The following is a 26,056-nucleotide window of genomic DNA, read 5'->3' on the forward strand; positions in this document are numbered from 1 at the left end:
CGTCCCCATCTGTTATTCAGGGTCTTGGCACAGAAATCTAAAGTTTTACATGAAGTTTATATTTCATGTAAAACTTCAGCCCGAATCAAAAGGAAGTGGGCTGCTACAAGTGTATGCAGAGTGAAAAAACACTAAGTCAGAAGTAGAGAAAGACATTTTCAAGAGAGATTCTGTTCAAATTGAATACATTCGCACAATTCACACACTTCCCTTGCACCTTTTGAAAAACAGTGTTTATTAATTTCCTGCTGTATTGATCATGCTTTTTTCCACAAATTAAGGCAGTTCGTGTAAGCTTTTGTTTATCATTTTAGGCACAAATGGTAGAAACCAGACTACATATAGCAACTACACCATTAACATTTTTAGACCTTTTTTATTTAATTAGTATTCCCACATCTAAAATAACTCTCAGATCGTTTGACTCACCCACACAAAACCTTTGACATGAAAAAAAAAAACTTGGGGACAGTATATTGATTTTTTCTACTTTACAGTTGAAAGCCCTTTGTAAATTATACAGTGTTGTCTTATATAGAGCAAAAATCTTTTCTTTTTTGTACAGTATACAAACAAGGGCAGTCAACAAAGCTTGTTCACTAAGTGCACTTCTAGACACCAGCATTTGTTTTTTTCTACAAGGCCAAATACATACAAAAGACCCTTCTTTAAACAGATATTGTTCACTGTAAGAAAAAGGCATTTGTCAAAAGCTCTCAGACACAGAATTAAGCAGAACACCTCCTGGAAATCCTCCACATATTTAATTATGTAAACTATATTTTGTCCAAAATATAAGCAAACTAAGCTGTACACTAGTGTCTTAATGGCATCTGACCACAATGTGATAGAAAACCTGGCTTTTCTGTGTACATCAAGATTGCACAAACATCCCGATACTATACACCCACTTCGTACTGCTCACATGAAAGCTGACGGTTACCACTGCTCCAACCAACGTCACAACACCACCAGGCTTAGATAAGCAGTATGTTGTGATATTGTGTCATTGGAAAAACTGTCATCTGAGCTGTACATGCAGGAGTCTGAAGAGCAGCGCCTCCCTTTCGCTCGGCACCCTCAACACACCAGCTAACAAACAACGATTTTCACTTGACTTAAACTACTCTTTCTTTACAGTCTCCCCCCTTTCACTCACTTTCATTCTCCACCTTGTTTTTAAAGTCTTTTTATTTTCTCCAAAGACCCAAACCAAAACCTTTTCATCCTTAAATACATGTGAAACCGAGCAAAAAAGGCACCGCATGCAGAGGTGTGTGTGTGTGTGTGTTGAGCAAGTGTTATGGGTATGTCTAGGTTTGTCTTTTATTAACTATACATTCTTGACGATTTCGAAAAAATAGAATCATTATCCAGAAAGCAGCTCCCTCACTGCTGAGTCCCTGTGGCCGGGAGGACAAACTGTGCTGACAACCTGCAACACATTCAGCGGTCAGTGGAAAGGCGTTCATCATGTTGAGCATCTTTTTAATCAGGTAAAATTGAGCAAAACATGAGAACAAACCTTACCAGAGGTTCTAGCTCCTGCCTCCCTTCTTTGTAGATTTTGGCACAACGTCTGAGCTTCGCTGAGCTGGTAGCTGCTCAGTGGCGGATGGCTCCTCTGCGTGGTGTTTCTGAAATACATGATTAAAGTATAAAAATATAGAAGGGAAAAGAAGAAGCAGCGCCTTTGCATGGAACAATACTACAGATTTAATGTAATTATTTCGGGGAATTAACATAATTCAAAGCAGAGAATGCATAACATGCAGCTTTTTGCAGTCTCCACCAATAGAGATATTTGTTTTCACTTTGATTCGATTATAAGCGCACAGATGATTTTTGTCCATTGTCGTGCATATGCAATTTAATTCTTGTCTTCATGCAGCAGGCAATTTGCTTACTTTAGACTTTGACTTTGACTTGCTCTTGCTCTGTAACAAAGTCGACATCTTGGTTAGGCTCAACAACTCGGAGGTTGGACAAGGAGGTTGTCACAAGGAGGTGACCACAGATACAGTAAGTGCTAGTAAACAACCTGTAGAGGGCGCCATTGACAACAAAAACTAAAAGTGTGTAACATCAGTATGAACTGCCAATAGTCATTAGCAGATTTTTTTTTCCCATAAGACTTCAAGCACTACGTTTACATTTGGTTCTTCTGTTTTTTTTAAAGATTATTTTCAATGATGACGTTAGAGCAGCTGAAGAATAACAGGAAAGGCGGGAGAGAGGGAATGACGTCCAGCAAAGGAATCAAACTCGGGCTGCTGCCAAGGACTCTCGTTCTAATCTACTTGGGGTTTCCCCAATTTACCGGATGAGCTAGTGATCGCCCTTCTATCACTCTTTAACTTTTACTGCACAGGTATTGTCATCTGATGGAGTAATCTTACATCTTCATCTCACACAAATCTTCTATTTACCTTTGGTTTGTCTGTCTTAGATTTGAACTCTGGGGTGTCTGGGACCAGAGTGTCAGACAGGGACTCCAGAACAGGACCGGCCATTGGCTAGGAAACAATAATAAATACATAAATGATAAACAAACGTATCAAACATGTTCAACTCGTAATACATTCATGTACTGAACTGATACAATTGTTAAAGTATGAATCGGAAACAATTCAGCATAAATACATGTCCAGCATGCACTTTCAATTGATAATTTCATTGTGGATATAATAACAATTAAACACATGACATGACATTGCTGTTCTAAAGCTCCCATCTTATAGATAGAACTAAAAGCTTTCATGTTTTTTTTCAGGTGAGTTTAAAGTTCACCATGCACTCCAAACACAAGGTCAGGAGGTAGGAGGCCTGTTTCTTATTCCCCCTCAGGTCACGATCACACATGTGCCCGAGGTGCCTGAAAGTTCACCAAAGTTGAATTCAATGCAAAGATGCATACTGAGCTGCCACACGCTCACATAAAATCACATTCTGGTAACACAGTACCATTACTTGGATTCATAACTGCAATATAATTACTGTGTTGGAAATTGTAATACCTTACAGTGTAACAGTATTACAGTAATGCGTCACTGAGTAATGCGTTACTGCCCAACACTGTTGGTAAGTTAGGTAACTTAAAACTCAACTGGAAGAGAACACGAAGGCTTTTAGTCCTATTTAATACATGGGATAATGGTGCATTTCAGCCCATTGTGGCTAGAAAAATGATCCCGGCAAAGCTCGTTTTCTCCACCTATTTCACAAATGGAAAAAAAATTAAGGAACTAAGAAAGTTCCTGGCAAAACCCTTTTTTGCACAGGAGAGAAAACTATTTAGTTTTATTTTATTTATCTATTCATACTATCACTCAAATTTTTTTCTCAATTGCCTCTCAGGGGTTCCGTAGAAAAGCACAGGTGGAACTAAAATATTAACTGTGGCTCATAAAGAGTGAGCCAGTAAGCCATTCCAGCGAGCACAGAACCTGTCTCACCTGAATTAAATGTGACCAACATTAGTTTCACCTGTGCTTCTCTCACTATGACATGTTGAAATGTGTTGCAGTATATTTTCTGTGCTACCTTCAGGGGATCTGAGTCCAGCACAGGAGGTTCCAGCTTTGTCGTGACAGCACATGATGCAGCGGGTGCAGCGGGCTTGGGAGCAGTTGAGAAGTCACTGGACAGCAGGTCCAAGGCGGTTTTATCATCCATAGTCTTCTACGGAAAGAATCAAACAATCTGCATGTTGTATATACACAGTGTACTGCATATCATTTAACAGTGCTTGACTGCCTCCTGTCATATTCTGGTGGTGTGAGTGCATTTTTACCTCCTTGGGTGGTGCTGCAGCTGCTTTTGCCTTTGCTTCTGCCATTTTCTTTAAAATTAAATTGATGAACATTAGACGCACAGTAAAACTTCCAACAATTAACCCCCCAGCAGGACTGACAACAGTAATAGAAAGAGTAAGAAGAGTTGTATTACCTTAAGGTCTTCCTCAATGAGTCGATACTCTGGTGGCAGTGAGTCATCTCTCTCCCCCATTTTAATCAGCCTCTCTTCCACAACCTTTTTCTCCTGCAAAAACAATTCAAATCGGGACAGTTGAAGTGACTGGCAGACTTTTTTCCCAGAGCACAAATTGAGAATATTCTCTGCCGTGCTGGCTATTCTCTTGATGCACGCTGGCTACCTTCACAATGTCTTTGGCAGGAGGTGGTGCGGGCTGAGGGGCGGGTGCAATATCCTTCAAGGTGTCTGACAGAGCGTCCAGGGCACTGCCTGCTCCAGCGGGCAGCTGAATGCACAAACACAAAAAGGTACTGATGTAACTGCAGGGTTTTAGAGAGTCTAAAAAGGCTCCAGTTTGTCTTGTGCATTTACCTCTGGTTCAGTTTCTGTGGGAGCACAAACAGCGGACTTCACTGTCGGTGCAGCAGAGGAGGAAACAAACTCTGCCGCCATGGCATTCAAAACAAAGTCTGTAGAGGGCTGAGGGAGTGACAGAATGAAGTATATAAAATCCCTGCAGGACCCTAAATTTAAAATTGTTTTTACTTCTAACTATCTAAAAGTATCTGTGCATCACATTGTATTATTTAGGGCTGCAGTAAACGGTGCTAGATCCACAGTGTACCTGTGCAGGAGGAGCTGAGGGGGTGATGACAGGAGCCTGGACAACAGGAGCTGAAGAACTTGTCATGAAGCCTTCAGACAAAATGTCCATAGCCTCACCAGTACCCATGGTAGGCTGCAGAAAGAGGGGAGGAAAGAGACTGTTCATTTCACATTTGTGCATCATTTGTAAGAGCAAAACCCTCTTATTAAGAATACTCCGAAGAGCCTTGAATTAATTTGTCCAAGTCTCACCTCAGGTTTTGGAGCAGGTAGTTTTTTGAGTTTGTCCTCTTTGAACCTGTAATCTGGAGCAATTGAGTCCTCTCTCTCTCCTACAAGCACACCCTTCTCCTTCTTGTGTTTTTCCTCCTATGAAGAAGGAAAAGAGGAGGGAATAAGATGGCTGTCCACTAGAGAGGCCATCAAAGGCCATGAGGACAAGACAGTGTGGCTGCTTGTTCTCCTACCAAGACGATGTCCTCAGGTCTGAGTTCGGGAAGTTCAGGTTTTGGTTTGTCTTCTGGCAGTGTGTCGACAAGAGCACTGAGAGCATCCAGAGACATAGAGTCACCCTGAGGAGAGACAACAGGACAGGAGGTATATAATGTAACTGCGATAGTGTTGATGGTAAGTGAATTAAGTAGAAAGACGATACAAGGCAAGAGGGGGTAAAATAACCACTTCGCTTTTCATTTTATGCAGATGCAAAAAGTATTTTTGTATCCTCAATTACCGCATCAGTCTTGGGTTTTGCTTGTCGTTGCTCCAGTGGACAAACTGTTTTCTGCAGGAACACAAGGACATGTAACGAGACATGTAGATTGAAAAAAGACATGGGAGAATGCACAGACAGGCATGCAGGACTGAGAATACTATATACTTTCCATTTATTCTATTAACTCAGTAAGGAGACACTGTAGAAGGACAAATTGTTTGACACACACCAATAGTTTTACCTCTGGTGTCTTTTTGGTAGGAAGAGGGGCAGAAGCCTGAACTCCAGAAGCTTTAGTTGGAGCCACAAAATCTCCAAGAAGTTGATCCATAGCTGACAAATCCTCTACTTTGGTCTAAAAAACAGAAATAACAGCTTTAAGAAATAAAAAAGTGAGGAAATGAAAAAATGGAATCTAAAATAATAATCCAAATAATAGTTTGACATTTTAGGAATACATATAGATATACCCCTTTTTTCCCCGGGGAGTTAGAGAAGAGGATCAATACCTCACTCACTCTGTGAGATAAATATGAAGCTGGGAGAGGGTTAGCTTAGCATGAAGACTGAAAACTGGAGGAATACGCTAGCCTGGCTATGTCCAAAAGCAGAATGTGTTGTTTTTCCACTTTAGTTTATTTGTGATCTTTAGAGGTGCTGGTAGGCAGATGTATTTTACTTTTGGACAGAGCCAGGAAAGCTGTTTCCCCAGTTCCATTCTTGATGCTAAGCTAACCGACTGCTGAATGCAGCTTCATTTAAGGTACAGACATGAGAGTGGAATCAATGTTCTCGGCAAACTGAGTGCCAAAAATGCCAAATGCCTTCATCCCTATTATTTCTGTATACATTTCAGAATTTCATCTGCTGGAATGATTCATCTGTTCATCACCCTGCAAATTTTGGCAACAGGTACCAGTAACAGATCCACAGTGTACCTGTGCAGGAGGAGCTGAGGGGGTGATGACAGGAGCCTGGACAACAGGAGCTGAAGAACTTGTCATGAAGCCTTCAGACAAAATGTCCATAGCCTCACCAGTACCCATGGTAGGCTGCAGAAAGAGGGGAGGAAAGAGACTGTTCATTTCACATTTGTGCATCATTTGTAAGAGCAAAACCCCCTTAAGAATCCTCCGAAGAGCCTTGAATTCATTTGTCCAAGTCTCACCTCAGGTTTTGGAGCAGGTAGTTTTTTGAGTTTGTCCTCTTTGAACCTGTAATCTGGAGCAATTGAGTCCTCTCTCTCTCCTACAAGCACACCCTTCTCCTTCTTGTGTTTTTCCTCCTGTGAAAAAAGAAAAGAAGATGAAATAATTGTGCCAGGTGAGTCTTTCAGTGAGGAGTTGACACCACAAATGCAACCAATATGCCAAGAGCAAAAGGCTTTTTGCGAACAAAAGCTGTAAACTCTGTGCATGTGAGTGTTTGTTCTCCTACCGAGACGATGTCCTCAGGTCTGAGTTTGGGGAGTTCAGGTTTTGGCTTGTCTTCTGGCAGTGTGTCGCTGAGAGCGCTGAGAGCATCCAGAGACAGAGAGTCACCCTGAGGAGAGAACAAGAGATTATTCTCCGCTGATCTGTCACACATTTATGGTTTAACTGTTGAAATAAAAGGTATCTACCACACAAGAGTGACAAGGCCATGTGGTTAAACACAAAAGAGAGGGAGGGAAAAGCAGGGGGAAACAAAATCAGTCAATTTCCTGTATCTCACCTGACCACACTTTTGCTTGCCATCAGTGGCGTCCTTTCCTGCAGCCATTTTCTCTGTTTTGAGTTTCCTACCAGGAGGAGCAGCATGACATACAGCCAAAGAGGGCTCTACTTTCTACACCAGAAAACAGAGATGACATTAAACTTTGTATTAATGGCTATAGGTGTAGCTGGATGGGCACAACATTCTGTAACAAACATTCATGGTTCCAACAATCTCTTGACTTTTCCTCTTATATCAGCTCAAAATGCAATGTGTCCAATACGTTGGTTTATGAATAGTGAATACTAATGTCATCATCAATCTTAGCTGTACTTTGTGCTTAATTAGCATATGGTAGCATGCTCAACTAGGATAGTGAATAAGCGTGGTACACATTAACGTTATACCTGGTAAATATCAGCACGTCAGCGTTGTTATTGTGAGCAGGATGTTAGCGTTTAGCTCCATAGCCGCCTTGCCAAAGTACAGCCTCACAGAGCCGATAGCATGACTGTAGAATCTTATTTGCGTTTTGAAAATCGGCCTCCTGCTTTATTGCTAGCAGTTTCTGTTCGCACCTGGTTTACTTAAATACTTTTGAAACAATCTGAATGTGCCAAGATCTGAAGACATAAGAAGCATCTTTTTTTTCTATGATGTCCAAATGAATCGACATCCAGTCTATGATATGGACTTTTATTCTCAATGTACAACGCTTATCAACATCAGACCAGCTAAGAGACGCATGCAGGAGAGGAGATGTGAGCTTGCTGTACCGTGATTGTCGGCAAATTAAGTCCAGCCTCCAGAGAGAAATCATCCGGGACGTTGCCCATCTTGGGTTTTTTATCAGCAGGAGGACACACAGCCACAGGAGGAACTGCAGGGGCTTTCTACAACAACCAACAGAGAGAACATTTGAGGAGATAATAACTGTATGCGTGTGCAATATAGATACAATTTTGTCTGTTGTTAGCAGTAACAGATCTACAGTGTACCTTTACAGGAGGAGGAGGAGGAGCCTGTACAGCGGGGGCTGCTGCAGAGGTCATGAAGTCTCCAGACAAAATGCCCAGAGCCTCACTAGTATCCATGGAAGGCTGCAGAAGATGGACACAGAAGAGAAAGAAATATGTATATTGTATATCAATATCTTGTTGTTACTGTATTTATATTACAGTGATACATAAGCACCTTAAAGTGAATATGTCTCTGTCTCACCTCAGGTGTTGGAGCAGGTAGTTTTTTGAGTTTGTCCTCTTTGAACCTGTAATCTGGAGCAATTGAGTCCTCTCTCTCTCCGACAAGCACACCCTTCTCCTTCTTGTGTTTTTCCTCCTGTGAAAAATGAAAAGAAGATGAAATAATTGTGCCAGGTGAGTCTTTCAGTGAGGAGTTGACACCACAAATGCAACCAATATGCCAACAGCAGAAGGCTTTTTGCGAACAAAAGCTGTAAACACTGTGCATGTGAGTGTTTGTTCTCCTACCGAGACGATGTCCTCAGGTCTGAGTTTGGGGAGTTCAGGTTTTGGTTTGTCTTCTGGCAGCGTGTCAACAAGAGCACTGAGAGCATCCAGAGACATAGAGTCACCCTGAGGAGAGAGAACAGGACAGGCATTTAAAAATGTACTAATCTGTCACATATTGTTTAACTACATGAATAAGAAGAGGACGAGGACATGGGCACAAAGTATCTTGTCCACTTCAACTCCTACCCCGTCAGTCTTGGGCTTGGTGTCCACTTTGGTATCCAGTCCAGACATCAGAGAGAAATCACCCGAGACTTTCTCCATCTTGGCTTTTTTATCAGCTGGAGGACACACAGCCACTGGAAAAGCTTTTGCAGGGGTTTGAGGTTTCTGCACCAGACACACGACATTAGACAGTGAACTTCTAAGCGCCTTCAGTCAGAGACTTCAAATTTTATTTTACTTTACCTTTACTGGAGGTGGAGCAAAGTTAGTAGGGCCGGCTGATGAGGCGCTGACGCTGTCAACACATTCCTTTTTCTACATATTTCATAAAGAAACATACCAGATGGGAATTTGTTAGACCACTAAAAAAAGCACAAAACTATGCCTTCAATTTCATGCAAGAACGTATGTGTATATTCAGGGCGCATTCTGTCTACAACAGACATGCCAAACTGGGAATCTTTAGTGTGGAGTTTTGTCAAAAGAGTACAGGGGGTGTAATGGTGCTACATGCTTGAAGACTCTGACCTCTTGCTTATTGGGTGCAGCTGGAACAGTTGAAGTCATGAATCCATCTGAAAGAGAATCCAGGGCCTCGACGGTGCTCATTGGTTTCTGAGATGAAAAACAGAGCACACATCACCACCAGATAACAACACAACATCTAGACAGGATTAGATGTTTGTAAATTAATAATTAATTTAGGAAGAATTACTCCAAATTATGTTTCATAACAGCCATATGATTCTCCACTAGGGGGCACACCTGGCCAAGTCAAAGGCAAACAAAAGTGCAAAATAATGCAAACCAGACTGTATGTACCAACAATGAAGGAAAAGTACAGACACACCCTTCACATTCCATGGAGACAAAAATAAATCACAAATAAACTCCCTTAAAATACATTTTTGACACATAAAAACTCAAAACATGATAAACATCTAAACTCACACTGCAGGAAAGTGCCTGGGTGAAAAGGGATCATGAGACACAGAGCTAAAGAAGTCTCTTGCATGACAAAGTAAAAAAGTGGGAGTAAGCTATGATGCAAATGTGGGTGTGTTGAGGGTGAGTATATAGTAACATATGTGGTAACCTACAAATGGGTGGATATCAAAGTAGATGTGTGTGTGTGTGTGTGTGTGTGTGTGTGTGTGTGTGTGTGTGAGAGAGTGGGTGTGTGCCTATGTGGTTCTGCATGTTTGAGTTTGGTCAGACAAGAGCCAACGAGCTTGAATAGAGAAGGTGGGTGCTGTGCTCTTTGCTGAGACAACACCCGCCAGTGTAATGCAACATTCCCCACTCTAGAGGAGTCAGGAGATCATTCAGTGGAAACAGTGCTTCCTGAATGTGTGTGTAATGTGAGTCAATGCTCATTTGTTGGAAAAAGTTTAGTCAGTGAGTTTAAGGAGAAAATAAGCACAATGCAGGAGGTTGTGTGATGCTAATGAATGTGAGTTGTAAAGGTTCACTTACAGGAACGTCCTTGGGTTTAACATCTGCAGGAACTGGACCCTAAAAAAAACAGATTAATTTTAGATTGTAAGAAAAAAGATTAAAAGCTGAAGATATTTAGGGAGTCAGCAAATACTGCCTCAAAAGGCATTCATTACAAAAAAATCCCCAACATCCTCTCATTTTCCCCTAGTGGTATCTGGCCATACAGATAGTTTTGTATTCTTTAAACAATATTTGTGCCAATATGATACCTGAGATTATATAAACAACTTTGACTAAAAAAAATATTACAATTAGAAAAATTAAAATAGAAATTTGATTTAAAACTCAAACTATCTGATCAAAGAATGAGAATAAACTAGATTATGAAAGTGGCTATTGATGCCAGCTTTTGGTACTTGACAGTTTTTATATGTTAGGTACCAAAAACATATGAAATTTGACACTCAGCCATCTCCGCCCCGATTCAATGAAGGTGAAGTTTTGTTTTGTTTATAGTGTTTACAGCATGGAAAAATGACAATTTTTTCACAGCAACAACTTCCTACCGAAGAATTAGTCACTGTATAAAACATGCGACAGTGAGGTCTGTCAAAGGAACAAAAAACACACTCAGGTAGCAAAGCTAGTTAGTGAAGAAGTGATTAAGAGAAGGAGTGAACTGACCATATCCTCAAACCTGTAGCCTGGAGGCAGCGTGCTGTCTCTTTCTCCACACTTTTGACCCTTCTCAGAGGTGACGTTAAGCTGTGATACATGCAACACACAGTTACTCACAGCAGATTCATGCTGCAGCTCTGTGCAATCACATATATTTGCTCAGTTTAAATACAGATACACATGCGTGCTGTACCTCTTTGACCTCTGGCCCCGTGTACACAGGCAGTCGGGGTGCGATATCGTCAGCGGATGGCAGTATGCTGGCGAGGGCATCGAATGGATCCACCTGCGCATGCAACACAACTCAGCACACTGCAGCAAGCAACATGCTTTTCAAAGCAAACTCATGCTGCTTCACTAAGTATTTACCTCTTTGACTCCTTTAGCTGCTGCAGAAGGAACCTCCACCTGAACCTGCGACACAGATCCAGAATCAGTACACACACCTCGACAACATACTTACATTGTTAGTGTCAAGAAACTGCACTACTTGATTGCAAATTGATCAATGTGCCCCTGGCCAAACCTCACGTTTTCCGGCACAGTAGTGGTCTATTCAGTAAGAGCACAATAAAAATATCCAATGCATCATACCCATTAATATTCTACGGACAGGAAATACACCAGATGAAAGTAGCAGACAGCCTCCACCCTTAATGGTTTCAAGATCGTCTACCTTCGTTTGTGTCGGTTTAGCTTCTGTCTTCCCCTGCACAGACACATTTCCAGCTGCAGCAACTGGCTTTGAGGTTTTAGTAGGGTCAACTTTATGCACATCAGCTCTGACTGTTGTGGTGGTAGTGGCACTCTAAAATACAATGTGATTCTATTATAGGCCAAGTACATCAAGTCTAGTAAAATTACAGATCTGCTGTACTTGCACACAATCAGTAATATACCCAAAGAAACTCCAGTAGAAATAAATCCTCCACCACTTTGATGACAGACATTAGTTTAGAAGTTGTGGAATGAGACTAGAGCGAGAAGACAAACCAACAAACTGTAGGCCTCTCCTCCGCAAGTGTGGTGTTGCAAGTGGATGGGTGTGCACCATTTGCAAACACAAAAACAAGCGTAGGAATGCTGAGCAAAGGGTTGTAGAGTAAAGAACAACAGTGACTTTCCCTACTGGTCGACGCCAAAGTAGAAAAGAAACTCCTAAAGCGAACAATGTTCAAAGCAAGAATCTGAGTTTTCTCAGGTAAAGAAAGTAAGAAAAAGACTCAAAGAAGACGTGGAAGAAAGAAAGCCTCCAAAAGTACACCTCGAGGGAGTCATCATAAAGAGTCTTGAGAAGCCCGTTGTAGTCGAGTCTACCTTGGCTGTGCCTTTGGGTGACTCTTTAGGTTTGGTCACAGCTGCGATGATTGCGGCTGCAGCCACTCCAGGAGCAGGAGAAGGAACTGTGGCTGAGGCTTTGATTTGGGAGACAGCAGCAGTCTACAAACATGTAGCCAAATAATTACTCAAAAACACAAGGATGAGAAATTCACAGCGCTTCTAAATCCAGTAAACACATTGACAAGAGATGTGGACAATATCTTAACAGTGTTTGTGAAAACAGAGCAGGAGAAAATTCACAATGATCTCTGGTCAGATCTGCCACTGTAGTTCAACTAGAGCTTTGTATATTTTACAGTACTGCTGACCTTTTTTCCTCTCAGGCAGCTGACAAGAGAAATGAAATTTGCTTGAGTTGTGTTATGGCAATGCAGCAAGAGAGAGGATGTTTGGTGTGTTCAGGAAGCCCTCATTCTGTCTCTAAAAATGTTAGAGTCAACTGCTTAGCAAAATATTCACCAGCTATGCAATCAGAAAATTAAATCTAAAAACCTAAAATAAATCTAAAAGAGAAATACTGTAACAATAAGCAAAATGTGATGGAAAAGATCATGTGAATTTATGCTCTTAAGCAGCTGACACACACACATTGTGTATGTTGGAGTTTCCCACAAGCACATGGCTCGTCCAACAAGTGCTCTTATCACAAGACAATACAACCTGACAGCAACACAGCCTCAATAAAAAGTAAGGCTCATTGAATACTCAAGTGCTTGCATGCTGCCCGGTTGGTAGAAACAATCAAAATGTCAGTAAAATGATCAGCAGTAATGTGAATATAAAAGAAAAGCGCTGAGCAGCGCTTTCGACAAGAGGACACCGTTACCTTTGACATCTCTTTAGGATAGCCCCTCGGCCCAGCTGATGTCATGTCAACAAAGGTAGCCCCAGCTGACGACATGTCAATAACAGTAGCACCTGTCGGCGCAGTGTTAGTCTACAAACCAAGGAGCACGTGTTAAAAGTCATGAGAAAGATATGCAGCTCCACAGCCTGTGACGAGCACTCATCCCAAGCGTGATTACATGAAGGTTCATTAATGTGATACAGCAAGTGTTGAGCTTCTGAAAGGTCAAGATGTTTGGGTGGCTGAGCCAGAGAGACACCGCATACAGAGGAGGTACAACATGTTTTGCAAAGATGAAAAGAAGATGAAGCCAATGAAGAAGAGAGGCGAGCTGCGTCACGATGAACGCACGCTCAGAGTGTGGAAACAAGCAGTGGTTCAAGTTACGTCACACCAAACAGCCAAAAGCCCCCTTCCACCTTTATTTAGGCATCCAGAGTCCGTCTACCTCTGGTTTGGCTTTTCCTGCTTTCCCAATTGAAGCACTTCCTCCTGCTGTGACGCCACTTTGTGTGGCTCCGCTTGCTGCTGCGGGAACCACCGCAGGCTTTGTAGCCATGGCGGATCCTGATGATGCCTTCTGCAATGCACCAGGTGAGGAAAAGTCGATTATGTCCTCTATTACAGCTCATTGGAAGCTTGCATTGACCAAATATGTTTGTTTGTGGCAGTTGTTGATGTATTTACAGTTTCATGACTAAATTAAATCAGTTTTTAAACTGGCGATCCACAGATTTTACACACAAATGTTAGTTTACTTGTACCACTCAGCCTGTGATAACAGATGTATAATGTCTTCTGTGGTTCTGGAGGGAGCTAAGAAAATGATCCTGATGACATAACGGGGGCTTGTACACTACAAATGTATAACTCAAAGCCTGTGTTACAAGCTAGGGGCTTTGTGTTTGAAATAGGTGGGTGTTTGCAGGTAGGAAGGAACTGTAGGATCTAGTGGTTTTGGAAATTGACTCTTTGCTTTTCAGCAACAAGGAAGAGCTCTGATACTTTGACGTTTAACTTCCTGTCAAAATCGGAAGTGAGAATGTGTCTTGTTGTGTAATTTGACATCTGCTGCGTGGGATCACCATGCGCCTATATATTCGCAAATACCTGACCAAATTCAATTTTTAAGTCTAAGTTTTGACCGATTTGTTGCTTCATAGGTTTACACTTGAAATACAATTTTGAAGATGTTTTGACAAGTTAATGGTGAATGATTTATCATTTTTAAAGATAAATAACAAGTCAGTAAATGTTTATCTATATATTATTCTAACATTTGGTTTTACAAAGTTAGGAAAGCAATGTTTAAGTTAAGACTGACGTCATCTTACACATTAAAGAATGGTCCCAGTCACTTCCACAAAGTGAGGCATACAGCTTATTAATTACTGGTATTGGTAGCCCAGGTATTGCCATCGGTATCAGGACTGAACAAGTCAGAGTAATGGATCTCTAGACTGTACATTGAACTACTGATAACCGAGCAACTGTACCCCACTCTGTCAAAATTAACCGAGGTGGTATGAAAAGGGGCAACAAGGTCAGCTGCTAACAAGAGTCTCTTAAAGCTAAAGGTTAATGGCTCAGTAATACAAGCTTAGTCTATAAATAACTTGGTAAGTTTAAAACATGACAATGTCTCACATTATACTATTTTAAAATACTGGTGCAGCCCCTTTCTGCACACAGCCACTTTTAAAGTTCAAATATCCCACCAAAGCCTTTCTTTACAAGCCGGGCACCAAAATAGAAGATGACAAAGCCGTTGTTGAAGGCTGAGTTGTCAAAACACTGTCTGACCGTAACAATGCTGAAGAGAATACTCAAAGGCAGTTCAGCAATGGACTCAGTGAAAGCCCTGTGTAGTACAGCCACAATGACGTTGAAGACATTGTTTTAAGACACAAAATAGTCATTAAGAGACTTTCACTGTAGATAAATAGACTTTCAGTTTTGATCTGGTCACCCTGTTGTTGTCTCCTATGAACTGCACTGGACAGATAAAATACAGCTTATACCTAATACAGTTTTCCAGCAACAGACATCATGCTGATATGTTAAAAATAACTCAGATCCTAAAAACATGTGTATTCAGTCATAAACAGTATCGTTGTTTTATGGTCACAATTCAACAACACATGGAACTGAACCTGAGGTGTAAACCACTTTGATGCATTGTTTGAGAGCATTAAAGAGTTAAACTGGGTCCCACTGGGAAACTGGGTGTCACCTCTCTTGTGCTTGAATGGAAGGAAAAGGAGAGTTCTGTTTAATATGTGCTACGGCTCTGAGGACGCAGCTAAACCTATTACCTCGCTCTACTTAAAACTAGTAAAAACATGAAGCTGGGAGAGGAAAGGAAGTCACAATACTACACATAGTATAATGAGCAGGTCAGAGGTCAGACAACAATCCACGGATTGAGGAAACACATTGGTCAACGTCCTTTGTTTAGAGAGGCAGGGCAAGATGAGGTTAAAGGGCATGAAAGAGGAGGAATGTTTGATACCTCGAACAGTGCAGGTTTCACAGTGGAGACCTGGGCTGCCGGTTTGGGTGTGGCCTGGCTCGGCTGCGACTGGAGAGAAAAGAGACAAACAGAGAGAGAGACAAAGAGAATCGTTACACACGTGCAATGAAAAATCAAACATGAAACCATCAAAATCAATTCAAGATTCACACAGAGCAACATCTCGGTTTCACAATAGCCAACAGCTGTTGAAAAGCAAAATATTCCATTGCAGGTCATTTGTGGATGGAGAGGAAAACACGCTGCAACACTTATCATCACAGTTTCTATATCTTTAAAGAAGATAGGAAAGGACTGAGATACAGAGGTAAAGATCTATTACACTGCCCACAAATCCTGCCATCGTACTGCTGTCAGAGGTGGTTGATTCAAGCCCTACATTCCAGACTGAAGGGTGTGACTGTTGTTTGACAGCTGCGGTCACCTCAGCAACTGACAACAGTGGCGAAAAAAAAAGTAGGATTCACAGGTTGGTCTTCAGCCGACGTCACACAGTGTGATGCAGCCATGCAGCCATTTCCCACACATACACGTACATGGCAGGAATGTCTGCGCAGCACCAAACCTAAATGATGTCAGGGATGCAGAGATGTGACATTTCTTCTTGATGAGGTTGGAGTTTCTTTAGCTGATGCACTTTTCTGTTCAGTTATAAAAGTTATCATGCTTAAAATCCAGTTCTTTTAACTGGCCTGATCATCAAACTACTCCCAAAATATCAGTATAAAGATTATCAGGAAAGATCAGAATCAGAATCAGAACCGTTTATGTTGCATATACAAGGAATTTTACTTGGTGGATAGTGCATAACATTAAACAGTCAACACAGTGCGAAAAGTAGAAAATATTAAAAGAATTACAATAAAATATAATATAAAGTGCTTTAAGTATCCATATCCTGTGTCATATCCTAGTCACATTCACTCAATATAAAATAAAAAAGCATTAACTGTGGTAACCAACCTACTTTGACAGCAGTCAATCTGTTAACATTAATGTATAACTATATAAAACAATACAAATCCAATTCATTCTGGGACCAGGATCTATATAATGAGATAAGATGCACTTTTGCACTTTTCTTAGTTATTTAACAAGCAGTAGGAATAATGAAGTTAAATCTTAAGCATACTACTCTGTGTACTCTGCTCAGAAGGGTAACTGAAGGAAAAATATTGTTAAATGTACAGAAGCACACAAAGAGTGTACTAAGTAAACTCCTGTTTGAAAGCAGCTGTGCATGTCGTCCAGTATTTTGGAGCCATGCATCAGTCTCCAGGTGGAGCCCAGTATGCTTCAGGGCCCAGCCCAGTTCTTTCAGGTGGTGTGAAACTGACAACAACAGTCCAACCCAATGCATTGTGCAGTGAGGTATCATTGGAAAGCTAACCAAGCCAGTTACTCTGCTTTTCCGTCTGTTCATGCGAATTATCCAAGGTTGTGACATTTGGATAGTTGTCACTGCACTGTAAAACAACCTGTAACTTACTGTCCATGCTACATCATTGTGTGTGCTTGCTTATTACAAATGTATTATTTACATTTTGCCTTGGGGTCCTGTGACAAAAAAACTATGTCTAGCAATTATCATTATCACATACCTGTGAACACACCCGTAAGCCTCTGAGTGAGTCAACCCATCAAGCCAGCTGTTTAACAGTTACGCTGAGCTGGCAGGATGGAGGGTAAAGCCAGGCTGCATGTACGTGAATGACTACAGTGAGTGAACGGAAACACAGATGAACAGCAAACGGGAAGAGACACAGAGAGACAGAGTGCATTGTGAATTAGACTCCCTCAGCCATCCGCAATCTGAGACTTCTAATTTTGAAATGATTGCAGCTCAGTCAGTGATTGCCTCACACGCTGGTGGTACATTTACACAGATAGGGTCACAACCCAGCTCAGGGTTTGTGTGTTTACTCAACTATTTGTGGCTAAAATGTTTCTTGAAACAAAATATACATGTTTCTTACATTTAGACCTTTTACAATGATGCATTTAGTTGTAAGTATGTTAAGACCATTGACATTAGGCAAATAAATAATATGAACCCCTTACCTGTCGTATACTACTTCCTTTATCCTTTCTTGACATATTTTTCCGTTTATAAATAATTATGAATTAACTGACTTTTAGAAGAGTCAACATAATGTTGTTTAGAGAGAGGAAGTGGGACAAGGGAGGAAGTGAGGTCACAAGCGGCCAGGGCAACCCCCCCAACCCCCCCAACCCCCCCCCCCCCTGCCACAGGGGAAGTCATGTTGCTCCTCTTACTGCAGGAAATGTTGATTGTAGCTAGGTTACCCACAAAAAAAACTTTAACAACTGAAAAAAGGAAGCAGAGTTGAGCTGCATGCTGGGTGGTAATGCATGATGCATCATATGATTTGGCAGATTGAACTTGCACATGACAGAAATCCACCAGCTAAGATATTAATACAAAATTATGAAACTAATGTTAGAAATGTTTTGAATTGTGCTGAAGTTTGAAAGTCCCTCATTGGAACACTGTGATGACAATAGTCCTGGGTAATGCTGAAATTTTGATACTGGCGGTAACTAGCCTGAATTTCGGTGTCAATACATTAAAGCTTAGGCAGGTAACATTGGAGAAACCAGCAAGGGTATGCTAGATTTTAGAAATCATCCACCCAAAAAACCCAGCCCAGTGTTGACAACTCTTTTCCAATGAAAGTAGCTAGAAGCACTAGCTCCAAAAGTCCCTAAATCTAGCAAGAAAGTAGCTAAGTCAGCAACAATGACAGCTGTCCCATCAGGCCTCCCTCCAAAAACAAAAGTAATAGATAATCATATTTATTGATTGATTATATAAACATGTGTTTCTATAATAAGCCTTTTTATTGATTTCCTTTGAAGAAATAGTGCGACATTTTAGGAAATGCTGCTTTCCTAATCACTTTCTTGCTATGAGTTAGATGAGATGATTGATACCACTTTCATGTTTACACGGTAAATATGAAGCTACAGCCGGTTAGCATAAAGACTGGAATTAGGGGGTAATGGCGAGGCTACACTGAAAAGTAATTTCATTTGATTAAAGGGAGTGTAGTCACTGCAGTGTGTCCCTTGTTTAAAACATGATATCTCATCGGAAACAAAACACATCTTCTCTCAGTGACCAAATGAATGACATCATTACCATGCTCTATACTTTCCCTTACAGACTTGCACATAATGGCAAACCCAAAGCTCTTAAAGACCATATCCGAACTAAATGTGGAACTCGCCACATATTCTAAATGTGCCTGTTGAAATTAAAGGAAGTTGGGCAAGAAGATTTGGTGACTAATTTGTCTTTTAGTCATATTAAAGCAGTCCAAAAAGTTTAAGACAAAAACCATGGAGACACGTGTTTATTTTTAAATAATTTCCCCTCGCGGGATCAATAAAGTTACTATCTATCTATCTATCTATCTATCTATCTTATTTGGTGATCTCAATGTGACAGCACTTTTTGCTCTTTGACCCCTCATACATATTCAATAAGTTATGCTCACTTCCTAGAGGGCAGTTCAAAAACATGTACAGCATTACTACACAAATTAGCATCCACGTCCATTAGCATCCATATCAGTGAGGGGATCTATGCTTCGACTCCGTACACTAACAAAAGAGTCTCCCCTCGAGGCTCGGTCTGACATCAAAACCGTTGCAGAAGTCACTCACCCATCAGCCCTGCCTTCACTGTGTTTGACAGATGCAAGTTAACAAAGACAGGTTAGGCAGCTCATACAGTGAACCGCCCAGATACTTTTCCATCAGGCAAACAAACAGGCTGCTCATTTCATTCAGAATCCATTAAGGGAAACAATGCACTGGCAGGAGTGGCCCTACATAGCATGTTTACAAGGCAATTAGTCAGTATTGGATTATGATACAAAATGATCAATAGAGTGAAGCACTTTGTTCTCTTCCCTGGACGGAAATATAAGGTCATATTATCTTGCTGGCATTCTTAAATTAGGGCCTTTTCTCACAAGAAAATGAATAGACTACAGGTTATTATCATGGGTAACAGCAAGCAAAAACATTATATTGTGTCAGTTTTAGTTAAGTATTTATTATCTACTCCTTAACTGGTCGATGAGTTTCAGGTGTATGTCTAAAGGTAAACTCTCTGAGCTCCCCTGAGACCGCCCAAACGCCTAGCAAGCTTTCTGTCTGCTGTGACTCAAAACGGCAGCATTCCTACATTCCTCATGCGGACTGCTCTCTGCTTATAGATAAACTGTATATCCACCGACACAACACAAACAGCACACATGCAGCTCAAGCTGCTTTTAGCACATGCCTTACACATTGTTATTAATGCTCAGTAACATTATTTTTTGCAGAGTTTGTGATTTTCCAGAAAAGCTGAAACATGCACTAGAGTTTTCTACCTATATTCTGAGGTGAATGAGTATCTATTCCGTGCTACACGGTAACATATGAACTCCATATTCAAACAACAACAGAGAAAATATGCTTTATTACTATTTCACAACAACAGCTCCAAAGAGCAAAGGGTAGGTATCAGTTGCCGATGCAATATCTGAATTTAGGTACAGATGACCAAACGACTACCGTAATTTGAGAGATAAAAAGTGCTTTTCTAAAAGAACCTGTTTACATTTAACTAAAGAAGCCAAAGTTCTTATCAAATGTTAAATGATGTATCAAAACATACAAGCACTAAATAAAACATTTTGATTTAAATTAGATCACAGAAGTAAACAACAAAAGAAAACTCTCATATATATATATATATATATACACACACACACACACACACTTGCTTCTACTGACATATTTATGTTTGTATCAGGAAAGTAATGAGGTTTGATAACTAGTCCTACCAATGAGGCCTAGGCATGCAGTAGCTGCACTGTAAAAATGTCATGCTAGCTGTAGCGTAGGTTTGTGCATCGGATAAAATAAACATTATGTTGTAATGAGATTTAAAAAAGGGGTCGAATTTAGTTATTAACAAATACCAACTGACCTTTGAATTTTCGACAGAAAATCATTTAGCATTTATAATCATCATTAGCTCACCACAAAAACCAAAGAACCCACATTGGGGAACAGAAACTCACCCAAAGTAGTATGTGATTTTGACTTTTGCATACAGGATTTATGCAGGACTTTTCCCACACAGCAAAGATGAGGCCATACATGAGGTGGACAAAGTAACAGGAACACCTTACAATCCTGCAGCAAATTCTACCTTTATGAGGCTATTACATTTTCGTTGACATTGTGACAATTAATTCAATACTGCCTATCGTGTTGTCACTTTGTTACACAGTATAATGAGGTGTTCATGTTATTCTGTCCAGCCCTGTACACAGACAAAATAAAAGTGTGCAGACGGTAGACATTTCACACAGCTGTACCTGGTAGAAATTTTGTCGAGGTAAGGGAAGAGGCCGATAGTTGCCATGTATCTGTTTTATAAGGGACAAGTAAACAGCTGTTAAATAGAAGCTCACAGCTGACAGACAAATAGAGAGACTGTGAATCAGTGAAGTTATAGACTTAAACACTATCAACACTGTGATGAATCTGAAAACATTCAAACATAGATGCACAGAGCGCTCAATATATGTTCTCAATCAATGCCTTAACAAGTCACCAGGTTAGAGGCTCATACAGACCAACAATGAAGCAGCAAGGGCTCATTTGTTTTAAATGTGACACTGGTGAATGCAGCAATACCAACACAGCAATCTGTGTTGGTATTGTCATAGCAGCAGGGACCTGTTCACCATAAGCCGAGAGGACACAGGCAAGTTTTTAAAAAAATCCTACAAATCAAAGCCCACTTTATTGGAGGGCACTCAGTTTGGTGTTTGAGAATGTCTCCTGTGGTAAGACACCTGACACACACATGCACTCACACACTCTGCTGCATGCAAATAGACAGATTCACAGAGCTTTAGCTACTTTAGCAGTAAACAGTGAGGACAACACTGACTGACGTAGTCGGGAACAGGACACTGATATGAACATCATGGTCATTCTGGGAGAGATGTGGCTAGTGTGATCAAAATAGACACAAGATTTTAGAGCGTGGGTGATGGCAGCAGAGGGCCATTTGAAACCACTGCTCATTTCAAACTGGCACTCATTCAGTTTGAAACATCATCTCAGACGGAAACTGTCGATGTGCTCGAGGCTTGCTGTGTGAGTCCCGGTCCTGTTTTAGATGGGTACACTGCCGGCACATACGATCAACCTCAGGTCGTCCTGGGCCTACTCGCTGCGTGACGCACATAACTCACAATGTTTTTGTTCTGTCAGAAGCGAAGAAACAATGCCGTATATCCAGGCCTTACCCAAGAACAGCCATTAAAGCAGTGGCTTGTGTGCCTGTAATGAAAACTGATGACTAATACTGGGCCCCACCCGCCAAACCACAGACACGCACATGTGAATACGGCTGGAAGCAGCTCCTTAAGCTTATGCTATGACTTCAGTGGCAACTTGTCTAAATGGTCAGCTGTGATCACGCGGATCACCTCAGCTCAGAGGTGGAGATGTCCACTCAGTGTTATAAAGAAAGAATGTGGAGCAGACTTGTAAATGTAGAGGTGAAGACGACTGCTGTTGTTTCAGTTTCAGTGCCTGTATGAGGATGGACATTAATGCAGTGGGGAAGATTGAGAGCAATAGACAGCTGGGTAAAAAAGTGATGTCATTAGTCAAACCTACTTTAATGGGCTACCTGTGCTGACATTGTACTGTTAATACACTACAGTCCCATCAAAGGGAGCCAAGAGCAAAAACACCATGGCACTGATACTCGTTTGTCAAACTGTACTCTGCTTCATTCTGAGCGATATGTTCTCTCTTTTTTTTTTTTTTGTTTATCAGCCTTTTATTTCAATCTAACACGTTGCAACTAAAAACCGAGAGAAGAAGCACAAGCATTGATCTTCTATTTTGCTGTTCTATATTTGTCTATCATGTGCAGTCTGACTCATACTTGTTTTATATAAACAGTAAGCAACAAACCCTGGCTTACGGAAGTCTGGATACTGTTAGATAACGTTGTTTGAAGCCACATTAGGAGTTGTTGTTAGACCCTGATGAAATATTAATTATCATCACACAGTGCAGTATCCCTCAGTTCATTATTTACTGTTTATTTTGTTGTTTCCATGACGACAACTGCTCTCGGGGTCCATAAAAGTACCAGTAACACGAACACAGTAATCTTCAGTCTTCTGCCAACTTAATTTAACAGGTCGAAAGAAAGCAAACTTGGATCACCACAAACGGCTGTTAATTAAATGCCAACAAAAGAACGATAAGTCTGATCACAACCACAGCCGTCCAAATGACTCAGGTATCAGTCAGACAGGAAGCCCTGCCACACACACAGACATTTACAAAAGAGAGAGGAAATGCTGTCCAGATACGTACCATAAGTTTGATTGTGAGTGTGTTTCCTATGCTGTGTATACTACCAAGATGCTCTCTTGAGGCTGGTTCGCCTTAAATTCCCGCTGTGGAAACACTTTATGTCAAACAGACACGCATGCAAACAACACATGTAAACACACATAAAGACACACACACACGCCCAGCTGGTGAAAAACTTGCTGCTCCGCCTTCATGGAAGCGGCACAACAAGCCTGTGCTGCTCTGGCTCCACCTCCTCAGCCACAAGGCAGCAGAGCAGGCTCCGTCAGATTGGACCGTCGGACACAAAAAGACCCGCCCAATGCGCGCTGACTGCCAGGAAAAATAAATAAGTCTGCTTTAAACTTTGGGCTGGGTCAGGGCGGGTTTTGAGAGGAGGGATGTGGCAGTTTGATAACAGACACGGTGGCCTACATCAAGATATTTGTAGGAACAGTTATCGTCGAGGCAGAGTTGAGGGATGAAGCAGTGAAGAAGCAGAAGTGAATTTTCTGCAGCAGTGTTGTTGGCAGAGTCTGGGTGTGTCTGAGAGACTCACTGCTTAGGAATCTAAACTGCAGAGCCACTGGAACAACAGAGACAGTGTGTGTGGCTGCAAAGAAAAGAAGAGAGGGAGGGGGATCACATCACATGTAGTCCAGACCGAACCCAAAGACAGCCAGAGCAGAGTAAAAGAACAACTGTAAATCTAAGAAAGACACAATTGGACTTAAGACACCGTAAACGAGTTGACCACCAATACAAGCTCAGACATGTTCTCTCAGGCCTTCACAGCTCTTCAAAGTAGTCCCTGGACAAAAGAACGGACAGGAAACACAGCTCCTGGACAGCAGCCAAAAGTTATATCAAGAATTTTAGAAAAACACAGCCGTGCAACCTTTCCCCTTTAAGCACACACACAAACCTTCAGCAGTGATTAGTTGATCGTTTGGCACCTCTTAAAGTTAATACAGAGACTTTTCACTATTTCTCAGCTAAAGCTCTCCTCACCACAAAACATGGCAAACATGTTAAAAGGACTTTGGAGAACAGCACCCCCCTGTGTGCAAAATACTCATAGCACTTGGATGAAAATGAATGGGAGGATTGTATGAATGACATCGGAAAATGCTGTGTCAACATTTACCGGTCTGTTGTTTGATGCTGAATGTACACAAGACTGGCACATACTGTATGTATGCCACATGTATTTTGACTCTGCACTTTAATACTGCATGTCCATGTGAAGCAAATGCAAAGCAAAGGAACAATATGTTATTTATGAGCAAAATATAGATTTTTTTGCCATGATTAGTAAAACCGCACTCGGCTGTAAAATGTATGCTTTTTAATAAGGCAAATAAACAAAGACAAAACGAAAAACTAAATGCAGTGTTCTTTGGTATCATTTGCTGTTTAGCAAAGAATTTGGCAAGACATTTATTATTTATTTTACCCAAAACTCTAAAAAAAAGAAAAAGAAAAAAAGCATTGGTAGCATTGGTAGCATTTCTGAACATATGAAGAGACTTAAACATCAGCCACGGCAAGGATGGCATATTACCTTGAATAAAGAAACACAGAGCTCAGAAATGAGCAAGGCATGATGTGCTTTTGGTATTTTCTTCTCAAGGGGAACGGCCTGCCTTGTTTCTAAATTCCTCTGACTTTATTCTTTTTGTCTAAAAATATCTTTCAAAAGGACAAGTAGTTAAATCTCCTCTGCTTGTTGCACAATCCCTGCCCTTGCACCTCCCTGGCACAAATAGTTGTGTCCGTTTTGGGACCTATCAATAATAAATCTTGTCTAACAGCTTTGCCCTCTGCTTTTGTGTCTTTGACTCTGTGAGTGTTTGTGAGTGTTTTATGCATGCTTGTACTGGATCCAAATGCCTTACTTGGTAACCCCTGGTAACACTTATCTTTGTTGACAACTAATGAGCTAAAGCAGACCACGAACGCTCCCATCCAGAGGGATTGGCCAATCAGAACAGTGAAGCTGGAAAATGGGGGGTTTCTAATCTGAACTTCTGATAGTGTTTCTAGGAGCTCACAGGAAAACTCTAAGTGGGAGGTCGTAATGCCTCATGGTTCTTAAACTAAGTCTGTGGGAAAACACAGGACTGGCGTTGTATACTTTTGCCGGAAAGAGATCACAGTAAAAAAACTTTCACTTTGAAAAGTGGAAGATATAGATACATACAGAGATAGGGTTGAACAAGAAGTTCTGAAAGATTATAAAAGAGTGTGAATCAGGTCTTGGCTGATTATGAACAGCGACATTATGAACTTCTTACAAGGAAGCTTTTAAATTATGCTAATGAAAAACCTGGATAACCTGTCAAACCAAACTACTCCTCTAAGAAACAGTGGCATGGGTTAAAAATGCAATGTGTAATGCCTAGCCACATGCTCCACAGATTTAAGGGGCAGCATTTCTTTAACTTAAGATTTACAGTCACCGGTTATGTAAAAAAATAAATAAAGATAGTTTGCTTATTGGATTAAATCCAAATTGGCAAAGTGGAAACGTGGCAACACATTTAAAAACATAACTCTTGGTAATAGTAAACTATTGATATTCAATAAAGAAATGCAACCACTGGCAGAGAGGAACTGTCTCCAAACTGTATTGATTTTTACCTTTTTCGACTGTAGTGCATCCATAAAACATAACGGCAGAAGATCTGGATGTTCCTCTCACAACAGGAGAGGAACATCCAGAGGGAAAGTGGGCAACTGACCCGTTGCTGAGTACACAGTGAGGTGCTTATTGCCTGCCTCACAGGACCAGGCTGTTACATTTGCCTATTTGTTTTATATCTGTGTGTGTGTGTGTGTGTGTGTGTGTGTGTGTGTGCGCGCCAGGGCATAACTTTAGTTTTTTATTTGTTTGGTATTTCTTGCTATAGTCGACACAAAAACACACACCAAAGAAGCGCTTTAGCACTCATCACATAGCCTTTGCATCGCTGTTGAGCATTAGTGAGCAAACAACAGTGTTATTGTCTATGTGTTTCCCCCATTGTGTGGACAGCCACTATAGCATGAAGATCAGCTTGTTGAGACTTGAATATCTTTATTTATTTGTGTTAAGGCTGACATATCATTGTGTG

General features: G+C 41.0%; 1 protein-coding gene across 27 annotated transcripts in view; it reads right to left on the reverse strand.

Moving 5' to 3' along the window:
* Positions 1–211: 211 nt before the first annotated feature.
* Positions 212–26,056, reverse strand: part of cast (calpastatin) — a 36,219-nt gene continuing 10,374 nt past the window's right edge. For 5 of the 27 annotated variants that reach the window (XM_068720442.1, XM_068720445.1, XM_068720439.1 and 2 more), the window contains 34 exons: positions 15,507–15,575; positions 13,443–13,574; positions 12,974–13,084; positions 12,124–12,246; positions 11,483–11,614; positions 11,176–11,220; positions 11,000–11,092; positions 10,813–10,893; positions 10,165–10,203; positions 9,217–9,303; positions 8,932–9,003; positions 8,710–8,853; positions 8,482–8,586; positions 8,213–8,329; positions 7,990–8,091; positions 7,768–7,884; positions 7,010–7,123; positions 6,734–6,838; positions 6,465–6,581; positions 6,235–6,348; positions 5,538–5,651; positions 5,315–5,365; positions 5,049–5,153; positions 4,834–4,950; positions 4,601–4,714; positions 4,348–4,455; positions 4,157–4,261; positions 3,949–4,041; positions 3,794–3,841; positions 3,544–3,681; positions 2,430–2,516; positions 1,908–1,937; positions 1,531–1,637; positions 212–1,435 (listed from right to left, as the gene is read on the reverse strand). In XM_068720442.1, the coding sequence (XP_068576543.1) occupies positions 1,539–1,637; positions 1,908–1,937; positions 2,430–2,516; positions 3,544–3,681; positions 3,794–3,841; positions 3,949–4,041; positions 4,157–4,261; positions 4,348–4,455; positions 4,601–4,714; positions 4,834–4,950; positions 5,049–5,153; positions 5,315–5,365; positions 5,538–5,651; positions 6,235–6,348; positions 6,465–6,581; positions 6,734–6,838; positions 7,010–7,123; positions 7,768–7,884; positions 7,990–8,091; positions 8,213–8,329; positions 8,482–8,586; positions 8,710–8,853; positions 8,932–9,003; positions 9,217–9,303; positions 10,165–10,203; positions 10,813–10,893; positions 11,000–11,092; positions 11,176–11,220; positions 11,483–11,614; positions 12,124–12,246; positions 12,974–13,084; positions 13,443–13,574; positions 15,507–15,575 (3,228 nt within the window). In that variant the 3' untranslated portion in view covers positions 212–1,435; positions 1,531–1,538. Of the gene's footprint in view, positions 1,436–1,525; positions 1,638–1,907; positions 1,938–2,429; positions 2,517–3,543; positions 3,682–3,793; positions 3,842–3,948; positions 4,042–4,156; positions 4,262–4,347; positions 4,456–4,600; positions 4,715–4,833; positions 4,951–5,048; positions 5,154–5,314; positions 5,366–5,537; positions 5,652–6,234; positions 6,349–6,464; positions 6,582–6,733; positions 6,839–7,009; positions 7,124–7,767; positions 7,885–7,989; positions 8,092–8,212; positions 8,330–8,481; positions 8,587–8,709; positions 8,854–8,931; positions 9,004–9,216; positions 9,304–10,164; positions 10,204–10,812; positions 10,894–10,999; positions 11,093–11,175; positions 11,221–11,482; positions 11,615–12,123; positions 12,247–12,973; positions 13,085–13,442; positions 13,575–15,506; positions 15,576–20,929; positions 20,981–22,961; positions 23,111–26,056 lie in introns of those variants that run through there. The other 22 variants (XM_068720452.1, XM_068720456.1, XM_068720453.1 and 19 more) reach the window with 18 other exon arrangements.

This window comes from Cebidichthys violaceus, unplaced genomic scaffold, assembly GCF_023349555.1.
Source record: "Cebidichthys violaceus isolate CVI_PGR_0920_01 unplaced genomic scaffold, fCebVio1.0.p SCAF_25, whole genome shotgun sequence".
Classification (NCBI taxonomy): Eukaryota; Metazoa; Chordata; class Actinopteri; order Perciformes; family Stichaeidae; genus Cebidichthys; species Cebidichthys violaceus.